Source organism: Hypomesus transpacificus, chromosome 17 (assembly GCF_021917145.1).
Source record: "Hypomesus transpacificus isolate Combined female chromosome 17, fHypTra1, whole genome shotgun sequence".
In the NCBI taxonomy this organism is placed as follows: Eukaryota; Metazoa; Chordata; class Actinopteri; order Osmeriformes; family Osmeridae; genus Hypomesus; species Hypomesus transpacificus.
The window spans coordinates 401,416-422,972 of NC_061076.1; the positions used below are offsets into that span (position 1 = coordinate 401,416).

At 45.8% G+C, this 21,557-nt stretch overlaps 2 protein-coding genes across 2 annotated transcripts; one reads left to right on the forward strand and one right to left on the reverse strand.

Annotated features, from left to right (window-relative positions):
* Positions 1–624: 624 nt before the first annotated feature.
* Positions 625–5,112, reverse strand: jpt2 (Jupiter microtubule associated homolog 2). Its single transcript, XM_047039148.1, has 5 exons — positions 4,958–5,112; positions 3,932–4,083; positions 3,333–3,484; positions 2,921–2,969; positions 625–2,210 (listed from the first exon to the last, which is right to left on the reverse strand). The coding sequence occupies exons 1-5, from the start codon at positions 5,008–5,010 to the stop codon at positions 2,011–2,013; spliced, it is 606 nt and encodes a 201-aa protein (XP_046895104.1). The 5' UTR covers positions 5,011–5,112; the 3' UTR covers positions 625–2,010.
* A 1,591-nt stretch (positions 5,113–6,703) lies between these two features.
* On the forward strand, positions 6,704–21,557 carry cramp1 (cramped chromatin regulator homolog 1). The gene is made up of 20 exons (XM_047039149.1): positions 6,704–6,990; positions 7,371–7,741; positions 8,636–8,835; positions 9,067–9,220; positions 9,365–9,448; positions 10,500–10,548; positions 10,716–10,801; positions 10,983–11,106; positions 11,832–11,913; positions 12,431–13,543; positions 14,068–14,239; positions 14,809–14,975; positions 15,073–15,141; positions 15,227–15,308; positions 15,943–16,050; positions 16,326–16,612; positions 16,744–17,005; positions 17,108–17,275; positions 18,910–19,052; positions 19,498–21,557. Exons 1-20 carry the CDS (start codon positions 6,941–6,943, stop codon positions 19,615–19,617), a joined length of 3,891 nt encoding a protein of 1,296 aa, XP_046895105.1. The 5' UTR covers positions 6,704–6,940; the 3' UTR covers positions 19,618–21,557.

The window sequence follows — 21,557 nt, forward strand, 5'->3', positions numbered from 1 at the left end:
GTAGAACTGCAACCAGCTCAGAACCCGGAAGTTTCTCGAGAGTGGCAGTTCCCCCCATAGATATATATAAACTGCCTTTTATATCTATGGTTCTCTCTTCTCTTTAGACATTCTCTGACATAGGTGCGTTCTTCTTTCGCTTTTAATTGTAGATTGCAACCTGATTGCAACCAACGTTAATGAGGTGCGTTACCGCCACCTACTGTTCAGGAGTGTGAGCCGGCTCCGCTCCTAAACTGCTACGGTGAGGAATCACTCTTCGGGTATCTGTGATTTGTTTTTACAGTCTATGTCTGTGATCATGAAACACGTGACTACTACAGTTACTTTATAACTTGATTACAGTGTTGTCAGTGATTGCTAAAAATATGTAAATGACATTTTACAGAAATCACTCAATGGATTTAAAACAAAGTACAAACTGTTGAATGCCGATGAAGGCATCAGTGTTCAGTTATTCTAGTTACTGTCCACATTAAAGGAACCTCAAAGTACCTCAGTCTATGGTTATGACTTAACAAGCTTAATCTAAACATGTTTACCTTTAAATACAATGTTAATGTTGCTAGACTCGGGACTGGTTAACCTTGAGGTCCCATAGATGAATTCAGCCTTCAAACTATGACATTTTGATGTGGGTGTGTTTTTATTTCTGAGGGACAGCACAGTTTGAATGGCTACCAACACAATGTTCTTTGGTCAGCATTTTTATTACATTGGCATGGTATTACATTTTTATTCAATTTTGTTACATTTCAATTGTTGCACACTACCAGTCCAAGCTAACAAGTAGAGGTCAAGTACGCCCCACCACTCACAACAGTCGCTCAGCTACTTAGGGTTAGTCTAAGATGATTGTCTAGGATCATAGTAATTGGCATACACCATGTACAGGGTTATAGGTTGCATAAAGAAATAATGGGCATTACACCTTTCAACATTACGGGCAGAGCCGGGATACTGTTAACGTGTGCAACATGGTGGCTGGGCTATACGGCTCATCCTGCTGAATGAGGCTGAGCCTGCTGTATGAGGCTGAGCCTGCTGTATGAGGCTGAGCCTGCTGTATGAGGCTGAGCCTGCCGTATGAAGCTGAGCCTGCTGTATGAGGCTGAGCCTGCTCTGTTGGCCTGTCATGCTATCTTCCAGAGTTCACTTGTGTGCCACAGTTTTAATTTAAAACATAAATTAAAGGCCTCCCCAAACTGATTTACCATTCTTAGAGCAAACAGTGTCTGAACCAAACCAGAAACACGATACATTCAGTATTTGCCCCAGTGGACAAGATCAAAATTGAAGGAAAATAAACTTTGGGTCAAGGCAATTGGCTGACGTAGCTCTTTGTGTATTAGATTTTTTTTGTTGGCTTTTTTTCCCTGAACAAAGTTTTATAAATGTATAGTATATGATAACATAAGCTTAAGCAAAAACATAAGCAAGACAGAAATGCAAAAGAAATATGGTTAATTGGCAAAACGTAAGCAAACTGATGACATTACCCATTTGCATTAGTGGTTAGAACAACAAGCAAGATGAACAGACAGTAAAAGGTCTATAGAATGTAGAACAGTAAACGGAACTGAGTTTGGTGGATGAACATTGAGGGTGCCTGAAACACAGTAGACCTATTTTACTCACCAGCCTTTCATCACAATCCATTACCAAGTCAAAGATGAACATTTACAGTGAGTAATTACATGATTACACACGTCACCTCAACACAGTAACAGGACAGTAGTGATTGCAAGCGTTTCATCCAGAAAACAACAACACAAAGAGGTCCTCAGGAACGGTCTTAAAGTGCAGAAGAATGCAGACCAGGGATGTGATATGAAATGTGACAAATAAATCAAACATGAATCATTGAGATGTGACTATTTCCTTTATAAGGGAATAGAGGATCATTTTTAACAACAAATCATCCCTGGAGGACAGTGAGAAAGGGTGGAATGAGGGAGGATAAAACAAACAAAAAGAATGTGTACAGAAAGAAGAGAGATGGGAAGTTGGTCAATAGAAGACCACGCTGGACTTTCCTCCAGGGGGGTTGAGGACCTTGTTGTGGGAGCGAGGCCGAGCCCCCAGACGGGGCTCGTGGTCCTTCTCCAGGAGCCTGGAGGGAGCGGAGGGCTCTGCCTCAGACTGGAGCTGTTCCACCTTTACAGGTGGAGGACAAATCACTGGTATTTGAGTTTCCTTTGGCTGAGAAGCTGAAAGGGACATGGAGAGTTGAGTAAGGTGAGAGGTGCAGCACCCCAGTTTTGAGAGGTTTCCCTACATAATAACCAACTCCTCTGGAAATAACCATCCCCTCGCTATAGAATAACCAACTGTCTCAGTGAGACTTTCCTATGGTACATTTTTATAAAGGAACTTTTGAAAAGTCTTCTTCTGGTTTTCCCTTTCATGACGTGTCTGGGCACTGTTACAGACCGATTGTGTCTAAGATGAGAGTGCCAATTTAAAACATTTGAAAATAAACTTATAGGTTTCATTTGTTTTAACAATATTTGGCACCCTTTTTTGTAATACACAGTGACACATTATACATAATGGGGAGTCCAGACGGCATTATAAAAGTGTTATATTATCTACAGGTTATATACATATTGCATTATTAAACCTGTTTGTCTTTTAAACAAGGTTTGGATTTGAGGGTTTTAGGTCCTAAAGCTTAGAGCTAGTCCAGTCATTCTGTAGCAGAGCATGTCAACATACTTGTAATACTACTTACAGTGCGTAAGAGCCCAGGAAGGGTTTGTATTATACAAGACATAGTGCAACAACAGAATCACAACAGGTGCTAACTGTAAGCATCGTCCACTTGGTTCAATTGGAGGGATTTTTATGGGGGCCTAAAAAAGGTAAAGAACCTTCATTTTGGGTTTGAGTAAACAGGCTGTGTAGGCAAATAACTCACTTGGAGGCTCTTGTTCAGGAGTGGCACTTGAAGACATGTTTATGTTATCCTGGAAATGACAGAATATATCACCCACCCACCAACAAAGAAGACAACCATTCCATATTCACACAATGGATTCAAAGCACTTAGTGAAAACAGTCCTGTAACAGACGATGTAACATAGTATTTTTCTAATTGTTTCCACATTAATCAATACTCACAGAAGTGAATAATGTAAAATAATATTTTCTTTAATAGGGATCTCTATAATTTAGAAATATGTTTGTGTTTTGCTGCTGTTCTATCAATGACTTTGTTCTCACTGTCTCCGTTGCCTACTTGGACCACAAGTGACAGGTGTCAGTACTTCAAACTCTGGGTTACTAGGTGTTTGGTTTGATGGCTTCCAAATATTGCTGCAATAACTTGCCTTTGGTTTATTAGGGTGGCTCCGGGTAGTGGCAGGGGGCACGGAGCGCTCTGCTTCCCCAAAGATGCTGCTGGTCGGCCCACCTGGAGGAGCCGGTCTGTGCTGCTGTGAGGGAGCCTTGGGTTCGTCAAATATCCCACTGCTCCTCCCCCCTATATGAGAACAAAAGAGATCAACTACCCGTCACCAATGACAGCTTGTGTAAAATATGAACAATAACGGCTCAAATACGAATGTTTATTAAATCACAAGATAAATCTATCAAGTAAATGTTAGACACCAAAGATACTAAATCATGGTCTTTTAAAATCCCACAATTTTACCCAGAACTTGTGTCAAAGCTTCATCACCAAATGGTCTATGCCAAACCTGACTTTTCTTTGTGGTTGTAACTTTACTCATGGGCCTTTTCTGACCATTTCTCTGCATTTGCTGCCTACACAAGTTCTGCGCTGGTGAGTGTTTTCCCTACTGGATAGACAGTTGGAGTAGGAGGTGAATAATGCAATTTCTTATTTTTCAAACATAATGATGTGACAGATTTTTGGCTGGATCTTTGAAGTATATCTGAACTTGCCCGTGCTTCATGCACCTCTGACCTGGGGGGTTAGATCGCCTGGGGGATCCACTGGAATCCTCTACTGGCTCAAAAATAGTGGAGGCCATTTTATGAGGCCTCCTGGAGGCAGACGCGTCTTCTTCATAACCACCAAACAAGTTACTGGAGCCACCTCCAGGAGGACGCAGCACTCTGTTACATACACACAAAGAAACAGTCTAATATACAAGTCCACATCAGCAAAAATGTGGACAAAAAAGAACGGAAATGTATGAAACAATAAATATATTGATTATCTGCAGGCCTATAAGTGACATAGGACGTTATGCAATTAGCCCACCAACCCCTGAATATTATTGTTGTTGTTGTTAGATCTTCAAAACATTCAGTATGCTATATTGAGGTTCATAAGATTAGGCAAAAAAAATAACTCGTTTAAGTAGTTACATAATAGTTGGTTGGTCAATTTCACAAACAGTTAGCCACCTTAACAGATAGTAGGCTAGGTAATATTACCGATGTGAAGTGGCAGTCTTCTTGCTGGTTAACCGCTAGCAAGCTTGCTAAGATGCAGTTAATTAGCTACCTAGATAATTAGCAAAACCTAACCGAATAACGTTCGATTTGGAACAAGGACATTAAACAAATGTCAGAGTCAAGTAGGTTTCAGCCAGCCAATGACTAACAACCTCGCTTCAGTAGCTAGAGCGAGTTTAGATAGTCAAAATAGTGCACACTAACATCGCAACATTGTTAGCCTAGCTTGATGGAACAGCTAAGCTAACAAGTAACAAAGCAACAATATATTTGGAATGTATTTAGCCTAAATGGCAGCACATATGAAAAAATTTACAATCGTTCACGGTATTTGTTATGTTAGAATAATAAAAATGCATGGCTAATAAACAAGACCGCTAGCGTTCACTTTGCATTCTACCGCGTTAGCATGCGGACAAAAAAAGAACATGATGTTGAATAAGCACATCCTAGCTCACAACCAGTTAATTTTGTTTATACCTTTCTGATGTTAGTAAAGATTAGTTCAATGTTTTGGCTCATGTCTTACCTTGAACTTGGCTTCGCGCCATCAAGCCCTTGAAACATGTTTGTAGAAGTCATTGTGAATAGCTATCCTGTGTGCTTTATTAATTTGGCAGTAAGGACAGTGGCGTCACATTTGGTGAAAAGTTTGAAACTGAAAGAGTAGGTGGAGCTGAAGTAAGACTTCGATCATGTTCCAAGTTGCTGACGTTGCAATAAAGCTACTTGCGATACGTAAGCTCGTAAACTCGCTACAGCGTCATACGCTGACAAGAACAGAGGAAGTTGATGTTACATTCGAAACAAGACCCACATGGCTCAAAGCGTTTTATTTTTTTCAAAATGTTTTTTCAAACAAAGACTTTGGGAATGTAATAATACAAATAATCTGTCTTTCTGTGTGGTTTTGGGGGAGTTTAGGGAAACGAGTGTCCAACGATTGGCTTATCTCGGGAAACCGGGCTCTGTACAAAGTGGTACATTTGCAAGTGTACATTTCCGACCTCAGTGATCAAGTATAAGCAACATTTCTGATGAAAGGTCCCTCACAGATGACGCGCATGTCCTCGTTTCCCTTGATCTGACCAATCATAAGTTTTGTTTTTGCGTTGGAAGTGGGCGTGGCGTACTCAAACAGGACTGTTGCTGCAGCTGAAGCGTTTGACTGTGGTTAGCTTCCTAGCTAGTTGGACATGCTAATGTTTTTAATGTGGGCTAGCTACTATTCCGTTTTAAGACTGCAACGTTTTTCCATGATTTGACCTTTCAAGTAAAGGTAATAAGACGTACTAATGTATTCTCACTTAATTTTCTGTTATTATTTATTCATGTGAAAACGAACAAGTTTAGGATTGCTCCTGCCTGCTAGCTACAAGGTTACTTGGTCCCCGGCGAATTTAGGAAGGTACAATGCTAGCTAGTTAGGCAGTTTCAATTAGGTAGTTTTTGGTTACTTACGCTTTTAAGGGATGAACCGGAACACCAGGGTACTGATTATCAGCATTAATATAATTGTATGCAAGCAAGATTAAAACCATGTATTTGCAAACATGATATCGAACTTTATGGCTTACTTTTCCGTATTTTCTCAATGTAATAAGTAGGTTAACGATGTAGTAGCGTATCCAGCGACAGTATCCTTATAATGTACATTCAGTAAAATAACAACTCAAGCAGTGAGAGAGATCATCGACATGGTATCCAATCAGAGCATTTTAAAGAGAAATGTAAGTATTAGGCAACCATAATTTCTCTTCAAACCTATTTGTGTTGCAAATGTATGAACCAAAGCTTTGAAAACATGCATGAATTTATTCATTCATGGCTTGGTTACCCTCTAGCTTTGAGTTGGAAAATGTGAATGACGTGCCTAATTTGAGTGGCCTACTAGCATTATGTTTTTCCATAGGGGTTGGGGAATTTCAGAATCACATTTGCCTAATTTAGGTGATTTAAAGCGAGTTTCTGCCTGCTCAGTAGTTGCATCAGTTACCTAAAATGTGTTGGTAATTTTCATGGATTGGTTATCCTCTAGCTTTGTGTTTGAAAATGTGAAAGACGTGCCCTATTTTTGTGCAACACATTTTCCCAGAGGAAAGGTATATTTTTGAATCGCATCAACCCAATTGAGGTGATATAAAGCGATTGTCTGCCTGCTATAATTTTTCGAAAATGAGTTGGTCATGTAAAAATGTAAACATGCTCTTTTAGTAGACGATGACGTAGTGATAAACTCCAAGAGAAGTAAAGCATTCTCTTTACTTTGCAGATGAATCTGGTCACTTTTAATAACGTTTTTATATATCAGTCTTAATTAACGACAATTGCTGTTTTTAATGGACCATTGGTCGTAATGTAATGAATATGATTTCAGAATACAGACAACATAATCAACTGCGCAGAGTTTGGCCAGCTCAGACGGAGCAGGAGTGTAGTCGTAGCAAGGATCCGTTCGTGCATTTAATATGCGTAATTCGATCAATTATTGCTTGTTAAACTCGTCGGATCCATGGTGAAGAGAAGGAAAACATCAGCTGCCACCGAAGACCATGAAAATGGGTAACATTGTCTCAATAAAGAAACAGTTAAATTAGAGGTCGAATGCGCCGAAAGATTTGTCGTTGTCGTTGCTGTAGGGCGCTTAACTGAGGGCGCTTGCATTTGAATTTCACTGACAATACTAGAATGTATACTGGAAATATAAGTTGAAGTAACAAAGACAGTTGGTCCATTTTCTGTTGTGAAAATGTATTCTATGGAATTAAAATGTAGACATTTAGCATTAAAGACAAATTGCATGTTTAGTTGGGACGATGAGAGCGGATTTGAAACAAACAGTGGCGGCCATGTTGAGAGACAGGGAACGTCGTCTTTCTAAGTTGTTTTTGTACTGTGTTTTTGTTAAAACTCAAACAGTTGCTTCTCTTGTATTTTGTCAGGATGACAGTGGGCTCGAGGGACGGCATCGGTGTCCATGGAGTGAATAATTCGTTCAGAAAGCATGAAGGTTGTGACGAAGAGGAGAGCGGTGATCAGGGGAGCGAGGAGCGTAGTACAAAGAGAGACGGAATGGAAATACTTGATCCATCAACTACGGGCAGCACCAGTTTAGCACTGGTGCTTCCGACCCCTGTACCAAACCAGTCAGGATCTGGTTTAACCCAACGTCCCCAGACATCGTCAGTACCATTTCTTCAAAACCACGATCAACATCATTTTCTGAGATCCAGTGTTCGACCTCCGAGCAAACGGATCCGTAAAGATTCCATCGCCACAACTATCAATGGTCACGGCCATTCGAAATTGAAAGGTAAGTCTCTACCGCAGTACCGTTTGCTTCGCAAACGAATTGTGGATTGTTCGTAGAGGTGCAGGGACTACATATGTCACTAGAGAGCACACGCAGTTTTTTGTGCTGGGCCTTCGGGTCTATTAACCCCAGACCCACAAACTGGGGTGCCCACGGCTCTGATGACAGAACTGACTCGTCAAATTGGTGCTAACACTACATTGAACTGTAGCTTGAATTCGGTCTCAATTGTCAGTCAGACTTGGTAAGACATGGTCATGTCCATTTTGATCAGAGTGCTAGAACTATGGCTTTAAGACCAAGATCAGGGATGACATCAAATCAAACTTTATTTACACAGTGCATTTCATATCAGGATGCAACACAATGCTCTTCACACAGAGGGAAAGGGGGGACTGCAAACACACGTTCCTTTGTCTTGTTTTCCATAAGTTAGCTCTGCTACAACACCTTTGTTGCAAACAAAAGTCTCATCACTTTCTTGCAGGAATGCAAATACAAGTTGTCCTGACATATTTCACAACAGACATCTTCATATGGTTAAACTGACATCTTCACATGGTTAAACTCTATGCAAGTCTGCCTCTACATGCTGGCCAATGCATTTGTAACATTGCTATGACATGCTACTCACCATTGGTCAAATGTGGAATTTAACGTAATAAATGAATTGAGTTTTAATTAAGAAAGCCAGCTAGCCTTCAGTTCTAAATGATGTGAAGGTTCTCCTGTTGGCAGAAATTCTCCTCTACTATATCACTACCTGTCTGTCACACTTCAATCTTCCGAACTCAATTCACCATTTTTTTTGCGCAGTATTCATGCAATGTCAAATTCATACACATTCACATACAAACAGAATGTTTTCTCACTTGTCGTCACTGTTTGAAACAGGGTCTGAGAATGGGCCCTCTGCTCAGGTGGCTAGCGGGCAGCCTGGCCCAGTGTCCGGGCCAGGGGGGGCCAAGGCAGCCTCCAGGAGCCAGGGCCCTAGCGACAAGGAGGAGCTGGGGGGCATTCAGAAGAGGGCTCGTCGGCAGTGGGAGTCCTGGAGCGCAGACGATAAAAACAGCTTCTTTGAGGGTCTCTATGAGGTAGAAGTCTTCTTCAGTTGTAGGTCACATTCAGTCTTATGAACAGCATTGTTGTTATGTAGGAAAAACACTCAAAAGTAGTTGATTTTATCAGTAGATGTTAGTTTACTAGACACGTATAACACAAACATGGCTTTAAGAGTAAACACTTGTCATTCAAGGGTTAGAAAAGGGCTTCAAATGTCAGAATTGATTTCTGCCCCTAAAGCAAACAATCCTCTCCTCCTTTAGCATGGGAAGGATTTTGAAGCCATCCAGACCAACATAGCGCTGAAGTATAGGAAGAAGGGAAAGCCAGCCAGCATGGTTAAGAACAAGGAGCAGGTCCGCCATTTCTACTACCGCACCTGGCACAAGATCTCCAAGCACATCGACTTCGCCAACGGTGAGTTTTACACAAGGAAAGAGCCATATCAAAAAGTCTCATTTTTTAGAAATGTTCCCCTGATCTCCCAGAGCAGCCTAGCTGAACAACAGTGTTTGCTGCCATTCCAGTCAGGCCGTGTGGTAACCTGTTCCTCCTCCTCAGTGTACTCCCGCGTGCTCAAGAGGTCCTCTCAGGAGCTGTACGGGCTCATCTGCTATGCTGAGCTCAGGAAGAAGGTTGGAGGATGTGAGTGAAGTACAATGACAGTTTGTGTTTCAGTGCATGCACTGGGGGTCCTGACAGCTTCTCAGTTTTGGATATCAGCTGTTTCAGTGCTTGTTGAGCATGCAAAAGCTATTCATGCAGGGTTTCCCGCAGCACTTTTCAGTTAAGGCAGCCGCCTAAGCAACACACGCCTGCCGCCTTAACTACATCGTCCAAATAAAAATAAAAACTTTCGTTGTCGTCGTCATCTGTCGCTTATCCGGGGGTCGGGTCGCGGGGGCAGCGACCTAAGCAGGGAGACCTAGACTTCCCTCTCCCCGGCCACTTCCACCAGCTCTTCCTGGGGGACCCCGAGGCGTTCCCAGGCCAGCCGAGAGACATAGTCCCTCCAGCGTGTACTGGGTTTTCCCCGGGGCCTCTTCCCTGTAGGACGTGCCCAGAACACCTCACCAGGGAGGCGTCCAGGAGGCATCCTGGTCAGATGCCCGAGCCACCTCAGCTGGCTCCTCTCTCAGCGATATCTGCCGTTGTCCTGTTTTCTCCCTTCCATTCCAAACCGTGACCAACGCCAGTCTCCCTTCTCTGCAGAACGCATTAGTCTATCGCACAAACTAGCCCCCCCACCCCCGGTCTGACAGCAAACCCCACACTTCCACTTTAACTTAAACATTTTCTGCGGGAAACCCTGTCATGTACTGCTTTGCTCAACTTAACTCACTTCTTTATCTTCTGTTGAGCATGATCCAGTGAGACCTGTGCAATTTAATGTCTTATTGTTCTTTTGACATGAGAACCATTCCACCCTCCAGTTCTGCAGCTGCCATAACGCGTGGCAGTGTGTCTGTGTGCATGTCTCAGTTTGTCAAAGCATTGGTGTCATCCCTTCTGTGATTTTGAAAAGAAATACTGGCTACAATGTAGCTTTGTTTGTGCACCTGCTAGTGCTTGTCACAAGGGAGGTGATTAAGTGTTAAGTACGTTGGAGTCATGGGGGAAATCGGAGAATGATTGTGCATGTCTGTTGTTGGAATCTTGTTATTAATAGCAGCTGTTTGTTTCCCATTCATGGCAGTAATGGACGACAAGAATGTAGCAAAGCTGAATGAACTCATCCAACAGGGGTAAGAGACGACACAGAGTACCTTGCATTTGGAACCAATTGGATGATGATAAAACAAGATGTAAAATAATAATGAATTTTGTAAATCTTTAATGCGGTGTTTGTGTACATGCATGCATCTAATGTCTACCAAGTCAGTTGTAGTCATGGTCTGCTGTGTCCGTTCAGGGCCACTACGGTGCGTTCCAAAGGCAGGAACCTGAGGATCAAAGCGCCCATGTGTCGAGCCATCAAGAGACTCTGCGACCCAGACGGTGAGCACAGAGGACTGCTTCCACATTCTGGAGCACTGTCATAATAATATCCCATTTCTATGTTTGTTAGGTGTCCATTTTAGTGTATGAATTCCTCAATTCCATCTGTGTTTTATACATGTCAAGTGTTTCTGAACAGTGGTGAGTAATGACTGGCGCTGTGTGGTTTCCTGTCCTCCAGGTGTGAGTGATGAGGAGGACCAGAAGCCCGTGCGACTGCCCTTAAAGGTGGCGCTGGAGCTGCAGCCACGAACCAACCATTCCTGGGCTCGTGTCCAGAGCCTGGCCCACAACCCCCGCCTCAGGTCTGACCCCGCCCACAACCCCCGCCTCAGGTCTGACCCCGCCCACAACCCCTGCCTCAGGTCTGGCCCTCACAGCACTCTGAGGCCAGACGGCACTCTGAGGCCAGACGGCACTCTGAGGCCAGACGGCACTCTGAGGCCAGACGGCACTCTGAGGCCAGGCGGCACTCTGCAGCTGGACCTATCCAGATGGTTTTCTCAAACTGGACAGAAAAAGACCTGTGCTGCCTTGCCTGCACAGGAAAAATAACTAATATAGAACTCAGTTAATACTACTGTTGACCTAAGAACAATTCAATGTATAGACATCATATTCCTTATGTATTCCCACCTTCTCTTGATTTGACCAACGCACACGCTAACTTGAACATGTTGCTAGGTTACCTGTCTCAGGTGCCCTACACTCTCTGCCTGCAGGCCTACCTGAGGAGTCAGCCATATAACAATGACCGTTAAGATATTGGCTGCTGTTGGAAACATGTATTTCCAAGTCAGTCATCCCCTTTAAAGGCCCTTGTTTGGGTCCCAACTTGTTAGCTAGGCTGCCTCCATGTGGACCATTGTGTTTGAGGGTCATGTTGTCTTGCTGTTCCTCCCCTGGACCTCACCTCATGTTGCCAGGGTTTGATATTCACACATCCCTCCGTGTGAACTCCCCACCCTTCTTACTGCTGTACGCATGGTTAAGCAGGTCATGGCAAGTGTTGTTTCTTCTCATAACGTAGGATGGTGGTTGAGCTTCACAGGAAGGTCTCCAGCCTCATCGAGTTCCTGAAACAGAAGTGGGCGGTCCAGGACCAACGCATCGTATCCTTGAGACAGAAACTTCTGACTAAGGTTACACATTCTACAGGAGTTGAATAGGGCTTCAGGAATACAACGTGTGCAAAGTTTCAACCTTAATTTCTGATGACTGGTCTATTTTCGGTACAAAATGAAAAGATTTGTATCAAACTTCTCTATTGAGGTAAAAGGAAGGGCACTTTATGTATGCATTTACGTGGTGGTAGTTCCATGAACATGACTGTGTCTGTATTGGTTCAAAAGACTTGCTGCATGTATCTGACTAGTGTTCTCAAGCTTTTGGATCGGATACCCTACCCCACAGTCATCAAACTTTGGTGTATATAAACATAGTATCCATGATTCATGTTCAGATCTAACACATAGTGGTGCTGCAAAGGTAATCTGCCCATGTCTATCAATATACAAACTGTACATTCTGTTCTTCATTCTGATGGGCTCTCTCCTTTGGTTTTTGAAACCAACCAAAGCCATTTTCCCTGATGGTTTCTAAATCACTGTCCTTAACCCAACTGCCCAGCTGAAGAGTTTGCAGGAGAGTGAAGCCCTTGGCTCCCAGCAGGCCCTCCCCGCTCCGTGTAAGCCTGAGATGGAGGAGCTGTTCCTCTACCCGGCACAGACCAGCCCCCTGGCCACCCTGCCGGGCGTGGCACGTGTCGTGCACTCCAAAGCTTCCTGCACCGTGCACTGGCAGGAGAGCGGCAGGTGTCGCCCTGGTGCCAAGGAGCTGCCGGGGGTGCAGATCCTGGGGATCCATGGTGCGGCGGTCCTCAGGGGGCCTGCCAGGACGGCCAGGGGAGCTGCTGCAGTGGCCCCAGCCCCCCAGCCAGCAGACGTACCACCCGCTCCGGGGCCGGAGGAGAAGAGCACAGGACCCCCGCCTGCTCCACCTCCCACAACACAGAGACCGCTTGCTAGAAGACATGAGGCCGGCGGGGGGAGTGGGGACCGGGGGAGGGGCTTCTCAGAGGGCAGGGAAGGGTGCGGGGAGCCAGTCGCCAAGGAGGGTGAGAGGGATTTGAACATGCAGGGGAGCTCAGCGGACAAATGCGGAGAGGAGTGCCTGGCAGGGGTCAGCACGACCTCTCCAGGGATCAGCACAACCTCCCCAGGGGTCAGCACGACCTCTCCAGGGGTCAGCACGACCTCCCCAGGGGTCAGCACGACCTCTCCAGGGGTCAGCACGACCTCTCCAGGGGTCAGCACGACCTCCCCAGGGGTCAGCACGACCTCTCCAGGGGTCAGCACGACCTCTCCAGAGTCACACCTTGCTTCAGAGGAGCCGGTGCTGGAGCCAGGAAGCACAGTGCACCCTGGGAAGGAGGAGTCTGGGGAGGCCCCCTCAGCCCCTGGGGGGAGGTCAGCACAGCAGACCCCTGGGGGGGGGAGGTCAGCACAGCAGATCCGGGAGGAGGGCTGGAGTGCCGGTGGCTCTGTGACGCTAGCGGAGCTGTACCTCATGTTGGGCAAGCCAGGGAAACTGCAGCTGGAGTACGAGTGGCAGCCGGCCGTGCCCAGCGCGGGGCAGGACACGGGTCAGCCCTCGAGCCTGCACCCTGCCCCCCCGGCCAGCACACACCGCGTCCTGCACTGCCTGCTCAGGCTGGTAGCCTCCCAGATCAACCCCAAGCCAGTAAGTTTCTTTTAGTTGGACAGGAACAATAAGGAACACCGAAAAATATAGGACCTTTTTAAAAATGAAACGTGTCCATAGATGTGCATGCATGGTCTTTTGGTTTACATTCCTTACCGTGCTCACATTTGGCTCCGGTCACTCTTGGAAGCTTTGGTTTCTCTGTATTAAAACATAACTTCTACATGAGAGAGTTACACAATACTTTAATATTACATTTGATCCCAGGTACTTCTTCAGTACATTGCTTATACTTTTCATTTTACACTTACAAAAATGTGTAATTAGTTGATTGAAACATCTAGCTGATTATTTTCTCATTCACTTGGGCTCAGAGGATTTCAACTAGCACACTTAATACTTAAACATTTGTAAATAGTTTGGTGTTCATTTTATTGACCTCAACACTTTTTCAAAAGTGAAAACCAGCAAATCGTTTCTACAGTTGGTCAACACAGTTAAACGGCTTTACTGTCTGCTCCGACCAGTTCTCTTTACTGTGGTGATAACGTGATCTCTCCTAGGCTCCAGAGCTGTGCTCCACCGCCACATCCCCCCTCAAGCCCCCCCAGGAGGAACAGCCCCCCGCCCCCCCAGGGAGGAGCCCTGCGGGGGGGGGCCGCAGCCCCAACTGCAGCCGCCAGCAGGCTTCCTTGCGGGGGGCAAAGGTGTTCCTGCCCAGTGCTGGAACATCAGGTACGACACACACAAACATGTTGGTTAAGTGATATGATAAAGGGCTACATCAATGTCCAGACGTTGTTGTTGGGTGAGGATTTAACAGAGAACTAATATAAGACATTTTGATCAACATAACATAAGCATTTGATCAATGTAGGAAACAGCAGACAATTGTAGGCTACATGAAGGATGTACATGCATGAATGTACCCGTTTTCCCCTTTTGAGTTCATGTGAAATAAACACCTTTTTTCACTTTGAAGCCTGAAGTTTTCAAAAAGACTGTAACACAGTTCTTTATTTAACACAAGAGTACACTACCTTTTTGATATTGGGTAAAATCATAGGACTCATAGGAATCATAGGTAAGCAACACAAGCCTCCAAAAGTTCCCTCCTGGGCTGCTTCCTGTCCTGCCCTGTGATCTCTCCTTGGGCTGCTTCCTGTCCTGCCCTGTGATCTCTCCCTGGGCTGCTTCCTGTCCTGCCCTGTGATCTCTCCCTGGGCTGCTTCCTGTCCTGCCCTGTGATCTCTCCTTGGGCTGCTTCCTGTCCTGCCCTGTGAACTCTCCCCTTGTCCCTGCAGGTGTGCGGAACCTGCCCAGGTCTCTGCTGGTGTCGGGCGGTGATGCTGAAGGGGGAGTCTTTGCTGTGCCGACCACGCTGCCCCCCAACAGCTCCCGCCACTCTCGCATGTTCTCCCCAAACAAGGAGGCAGAGCTGGCCTTCCGGCAGCAGCTAGACTCCATCAGCGTAAGGCCTTTTATAAATGTACAGTACCACTTGAAGCTCTATTTGGAATTCATCAATTAACGTTTCTTCTATATGCAATTTTGTATTATGGATGCAGTCAGACATTTTCCTGTCAAAGCAGAGGAAGTTCCGGAGCCGACAGCTTCGGAAGCCCCTCGTTGTGCAGGTAACTAACGCTTCACTTGATGGCCCTTTAGACATGTAGTGTTAACATGAACTTAGCTAGTCTCTGTCTGTCTCCTGCTGCCCAGCGGACTCTGCTGCCACGCACCACAGGAGACGCCCCTCAGCATGTGTGCTCCTTCTCCATCCTCTCCAACTCAGCTGCCACAGGTACTCCCACACCCCACCTCCTCCCACACCCCACCTCCTCCCACACCCCACCTCCTCCCACACCCCACCTCCCACACCCCACCTCCTCCCACACCCCACCTCCTCCCACACCCCACCTCCCACACCCCACACCCCACACCCCACCTCCTCCCACACCCCACCTCCTCCCACACCCCACCTCCTCCCACACCCCACCACCTCCCACACCCCACCTCCCACACCCCACCTCCCACACCCCACCTCCCACACCCCACCTCCCACACCCCACCTCCCACACCCCACCTCCCACACCCCACCACCTCCCACACCCCTCCTCCCACACCCCACCTCCTCCCACACCCCACCTCCTCCCACACCCCACCTCCCACACCCCTCCTCCCACACCCCTCCTCCCACACCCCACCTCCCACACCCCACCACCTCCCACACCCCACCTCCCACACCCCACACCCCTGGCTGCCATATATGTCATAATTAGGTCTTTACGTTTGAACTCAATCTTATCTACTATCTACCCCTACAACACTGACTGGACACTCCAATATATGAAAACAAATACATTTCATAAGTTGAAGATCTCACCAGCACATCTGTCACAGTATTTTACCTCCCTTGTTCCTTTCTCCTCCCTCAGGAACTGGCTCCTTCCGGCCGATCCAAACCCGGCTGCCCACGTGCTCCCGCCCCCCCCTCACCAAGTCTTCGATTATGTCTGGTCCTGTGACTTCCTCGAAGCTTTCCAGTAAGTTTCTCTATTTATGAAAATAAGAATATTAATTAATGAAATTGGTGGTTTAATGATTTAATAAAATTTCTTATTTTGGGGTTTTGTGTGAAATACATTTGTCAGATAAGAAAAACTAAAATTAATGTTATTTTCTTGAATGTGCATGCACGTTATACATTAATAACAGAAGCAAATCCACTATCAAAATGAAAAGTACAGATTTTTACTGTTCAGTTGTAAAGATTGCAAGTACATTATGTACATACTAAAACATGGCTTAACTTTTTCAGGTGCAATAGGTCTGGCTGCCAAGTCAGCAGGCATCATCCCAGGCAGTCCCTGCAGAGAGCTGGAGGCTGGGGGGCCCTGCAGAGAGCTGGAGGCTGGGGGGCCCTGCAGAGAGCTGGAGGCTGGGGGCCCCTGCAGAGAGCTGGGGGCTGGGGGCCCCTGCAGAGAGCTGGGGGCTGGGGGCCCCTGCAGAGAGCTGGGGGCTGGGGGCCCCTGCAGCCTCCTGGACCCAGAGCCAGCAGCTCATGCTGGGCCACAAACACAGTTTCTACAGGAGGGCGGAACTGGGGTGAGTTCTGAGAGAGACACAACTATTTCTATTTGAGTGTTTCTTTAACAGAATGATTTACATGTAGTTACGTGTAGTTGGCTTCTAAAGGTCCATCTTGGCCTCCATAGAACATGTGCATGTTTTACCAGTCAAGCACCAGGTCCCCTGGGAGTCACCTTCCTCCCCACATCACTGAGCAGCTAAACACGGCTTCCCATCATGCATCTCTCCAGACCGGCCCGTCTCCTGGAGGTCAGTGCGGAGGAGACTCTCTCCTCTCCCCGCCCAGTGTTGCCTCTCTCCTGGACATCTCCCTCCCAGGCCCCCCTGAAGAGGCCCTGGCCCCCGGAGAGACCCAGACACACATCAGTGACTCCATCATCGAGCTGGCCATCAACTCAGCCCACTATGGTGACTGACATTCCAACCCTAGTGTTCTCCTACAGGAAGTGTTCCACTGTGTTGTCCCTGTGTATGTATCTGACACCTCCTCATACCTGGTGTCTCTCCCAGGTGACGAGGCCTCGCTCTGCCCAGCCAAGCTGAACGGCAGTGAGGGCTCCAAGCTGCTGCCCTCCTCCCCCTCTGTCAGTCCCTCCAGGGGCTGGAGTCCTTCACCCTGCCATGACCCCCAGTGGTACCCCAACGACTCAACAGATTCCTCTCTGGGCTGCCTCCTGTGTGAGTTATATGCACGCGCACACAGAAAACATTAATTTCATTTGATTTAACACTAGAGCGCCATCAACAACTCTGCCTCTTGTGTTAGTAAAGATACTGAATATTACTGACAACTGTCATGTATAGGGATGCAACAATTATAGATTTTGATGGTCCAATTAAAGTCTGAGGAATAATCACGGTTTAACGATTATCGATTAATTATTGCATTAATTGATTTAACAGTTTTAGGGATGTGTAAAATCACAAGAAAATTCTTAAATTAGAGGATTTATTGTACAACATTTCTTTGATGGCTTTTGTTAACAGTTGCTGCCTTTCAAAACTGAAATCCTACTTACCAAATAATTCAGTACCAAATAAATAAAACATAGTGGTAACCGTATATTAATGAATGAAACTACTTTTCTAGGTACGCATCTAAGGAGTAAGTCTTAACTGAGATGAGTAGCCTAAAATAATAAGCTGTATTAAAGGTGAAATAAAAAAATAAAAGCTAGGCTACTTATTGTTACAGTGTGTCGTGTTTGTGCCTGCAACAAAACTTAAGGTTGTGTTAAAAACAACACACAATAATATTATTTACAATAAACCAAAATATAAACGACCGTTCGAGCAAGAGAATCCTCCTGAAGAACTAGGCATTTTCAGTTCTAATTCACAATTGATATGCACGCGTCACTTCCTCATATTGCGTAAACCAGGTTCACAACTTCCGGTAGCTAGCAGTTACGTTAGTTCTCTTGCACAAAATGGATTTTTTTTTTTTTACGAGGCGTTCGGGTGATTATCCCAAAATGACAATTAACAATGTACAAAGAATTCTATGTTGCTACCCTTCAAGAAAGAGGGAAAAGGGGTTCAGTTTGTACATTTCCAGCTACATCGACTATTACGAAGGTAAGGTTTGTTTAACAGTAAAAACGCTGAAAAAAGCGAGTGCAATAGTAGCTTAGAGTGCAATAGCTAAGGGTTACCATAACCTGTTCTGTTTATTAAAAGTCACAGCAGAGGGGGGTCAGATGGCTGAGCGGTTAGGGAGTCGGGCTATTAATCAGAAGGTTGTTGGTTCAATTCCTTGCCGTGCCAAATGACATTGTGTCCTTGGGCAAGGCGCTTCACCCTACTTGCCTCTGGGAGAATTTCCCTATACTTACTGTAAGTCGCTCTGGATAAGAGTGTCTGCTAAATGAATAATTTAACTAACTAACAAACAACAAGAAATGTACGTTATGCTGATGGAAAGTAGGTAGGCCTACACTAACACATGCAATGATAAATCACATACCATCAGCTCAAGATAGCAACAGGAGAAAACTTCATGATTTTGCGCAGGCGCGCTGAAGGGGAAACAGGGAAACGGTTTGCAAACTCCGGCAGTGTTTGTTGAATAATCCTCACAGTGCAGCGGTTGTTCATAGAACACTGATGAACCATGATGTCCCTTTATTGAGTGACAACAGAAACACTGGGTGTAGCTGAGCCTTTATGTGAGGGCTAACCCTTACGTTACAAAACCGAGACGTTTTCAATCTCGGTTAATAGTAAAATTGGTTAATTGCTGCATCCCTAGCCATGTATAGTAACACTGTCTCACACACACTCCCATTTGTTGACCTGTGAGATGCCTGCAGCGAGCCTGGTGTCTCCTGATAAGGGCAGGCGGACGCTGGCACGCTCCGGGCCCTCCAGCGGTACAGCTCTCCTGGGCCCCAGCCTTCTGGACTGCAACTCCCATGATTCCTTCCAGTCCCGCGGGCTGCCAGACGTTGCAGAGGTGAGAGGCCCTAACCCTGTCTTAACCCCCCTCCAGAAGGTTCTGACATGACAAAATTGGCAGCTGTGGTGATATGTTAGACCCCCCCCCATTTAAAATGACTCAAAGAACAGCACATTGTTCTTCATATCCAGGCACGAGATCCTAACTTGAAGGAGAAGTCTTACTCCACTCCCCATTCTGTTTGAGGGAAACATATGAATGCAAATGGATAGTTGTTAGTTTCCTAAGCTCAATTTTCGATTAGTCGGTAACACCCCATGTCTTGTCTAAGTCCTGCCACACAGAAGTGCATCATGTTGTTCAGTCTGTCAAAACGTTTGGGCAAGTATATCTACGCAAAGTGTTCTCTGGTCATGTCAAACAGCCTAGAAGGCACCAGGGTCAGGGGTTGTAAAAGAGTAACAGTATGTGGTGTCCCTCCTGTCTGTGGCTGCTCCTGCAGGTGGACACACAGCTGGCCTGTATGATGAGCGAGAGCAGCGTGGATTACATCGCTCGATTCAACGACCTGGCGCAGGAACTGTCTGTCACAGAGTCGCCCCTTCCACCTCCGGGGGTTTGACTGGAACGGCGTTATTGTCTTCTCACTGAATCACTCCAATAAAATGATGGTCTGATCGCCACCCTATTGGTGGCAGAAAGATGAACCCCTAACCCACACCTAGTACACGTGATGAAAGTGCAATAATACCTGCTCTAACCCACACCTAGTACCTGCTCTGTCTAGGGGAGTGTGGATAACCTGCTCTATAGAGGGGAGTGTCTTTGGACTGGTCCCAGCAATTTCTGGTTGGTTTTACTTAGTTTTCCCTTGATGCTTTGCAGCTGTTATGCCCACTGAATGAGCCTTAAAAACACTAAGTGAGTATGTTTACAAAACAACCTCATAAAGAAAGAGAACTCCATGCCACATCCTGACAGGGTCTGTCTCTGTCTCTCCTGGGCACTCCTTCACTCTTGAAAAGTGTAAATATAATGCAACTCCAAAATGAAGCCAAATCAGGAGAGGGCTCTCTTGGTCCTGCCGCAGATGGAAGTGTGAGGAGTAAGTGCTGCTTTGGTGGTCAGGGTCATCCAGCATGTTTACCTAATGGAGGATTTCTTGGTTTTGTAGTTACCATGTGACACAAGATGTCAATGTACAAGAATAGGCTATGGGTTAGTGTGCTGACAAAGGCTGGGCATTGACACCTGCAGCAGTGAGGCCCTGACACCTGCAGCAGTGAGGCCCTGACACCTGCAGCAGTGAGGCCCTGACACCTGCAGTAGTGAGGCCCTGACACCTGCAGTAGTGAGGCCCTGACACCTGCAGTAGTGAGGCCCTGACACCTGCAGCAGTGAGGCCCTGACACCTGCAGCAGTGAGGCCCTGACACCTGCAGCAGTGAGGCCCTGACACCTGCAGTAGTGAGGCCCTGACACCTGCAGCAGTGAGGCCCTGACACCTGCAGTAGTGATGCCCTGACACCTGCAGCAGTGAGGCCCTGACACCTGCAGTAGTGAGGCCCTGACACCTGCAGCAGTGAGGCCCTGACACCTGCAGCAGTGAGGCCCTGACACCTGCAGCAGTGAGGCCCCGAGTCTGGGTTTATGTAGGATAGAGGGATGTAATTGGAAGAAAGTTGTAATATGATATTAGAAAGACTCAAATTCTGATGAAAACAGCATAGATATGACTAATCTTATACTTAAGTTGGCCATCTCCATATTGGAGAACTCTCCGACGCATGGAGTGCAGCTGCAATTATTTCATTGGGTCTTTTAGTATTTTATTTACAATAGTTTTTTGTCTGTGCAAGGGGGCATTGTCTCTGGTAGAAGTCTTGACCTCATTCCTTCAAAGTCTTCATATGTTGAGTTGCTCCTTTCTAACAGTTGACTGGTCATCTGTTTATTGAAAGTCAAATCTCTGGAGCCTTGAGGATGTTATTGAGGATGTTATTGAGGATGTTATTGAAGCATGAGGGCCAGGTGTTGGTATGAGATGGATGTGATTCAACCTACAAGGAGGCCTGTGGTGATTCTCTCTCAGTATATATGAGGGATGGATCTTTAATAATTAAATGTGACTCAAAATACATTGTTAAATGTACTTCTGAAGTTACAGATGACTATGCTACACAGGAATGTCCTAGGAGGTCTCATTTCACTGGATCTTCTACTGTAACTTGTACTCACATTACAGAACCTTGGGTATTGTGTGGTTCCCCATGACCATATACAAACTTTAATATGAAAAATGAGTGAATCCTCAAGACAGGTTCAAGTGAAACATTGTTGAACACTTGGATGCAGTAGGCGTTGTCATAGGAACAAGGCTTCCGCTCTTTATATCAGTATTCTGCTGTTTTGTAAAATACTGTAGTTATTGTTATTGGGTGTATTTATTGTCATGGACAAGGTGGTTATGTCAAACTTAATCTAAAACCGAAAAAACTGCTGTTTTAAGATTTGTTACAATTTGTAAGGTGTTTTTACTCAGCTGTATAAATGGTGTTGAAAA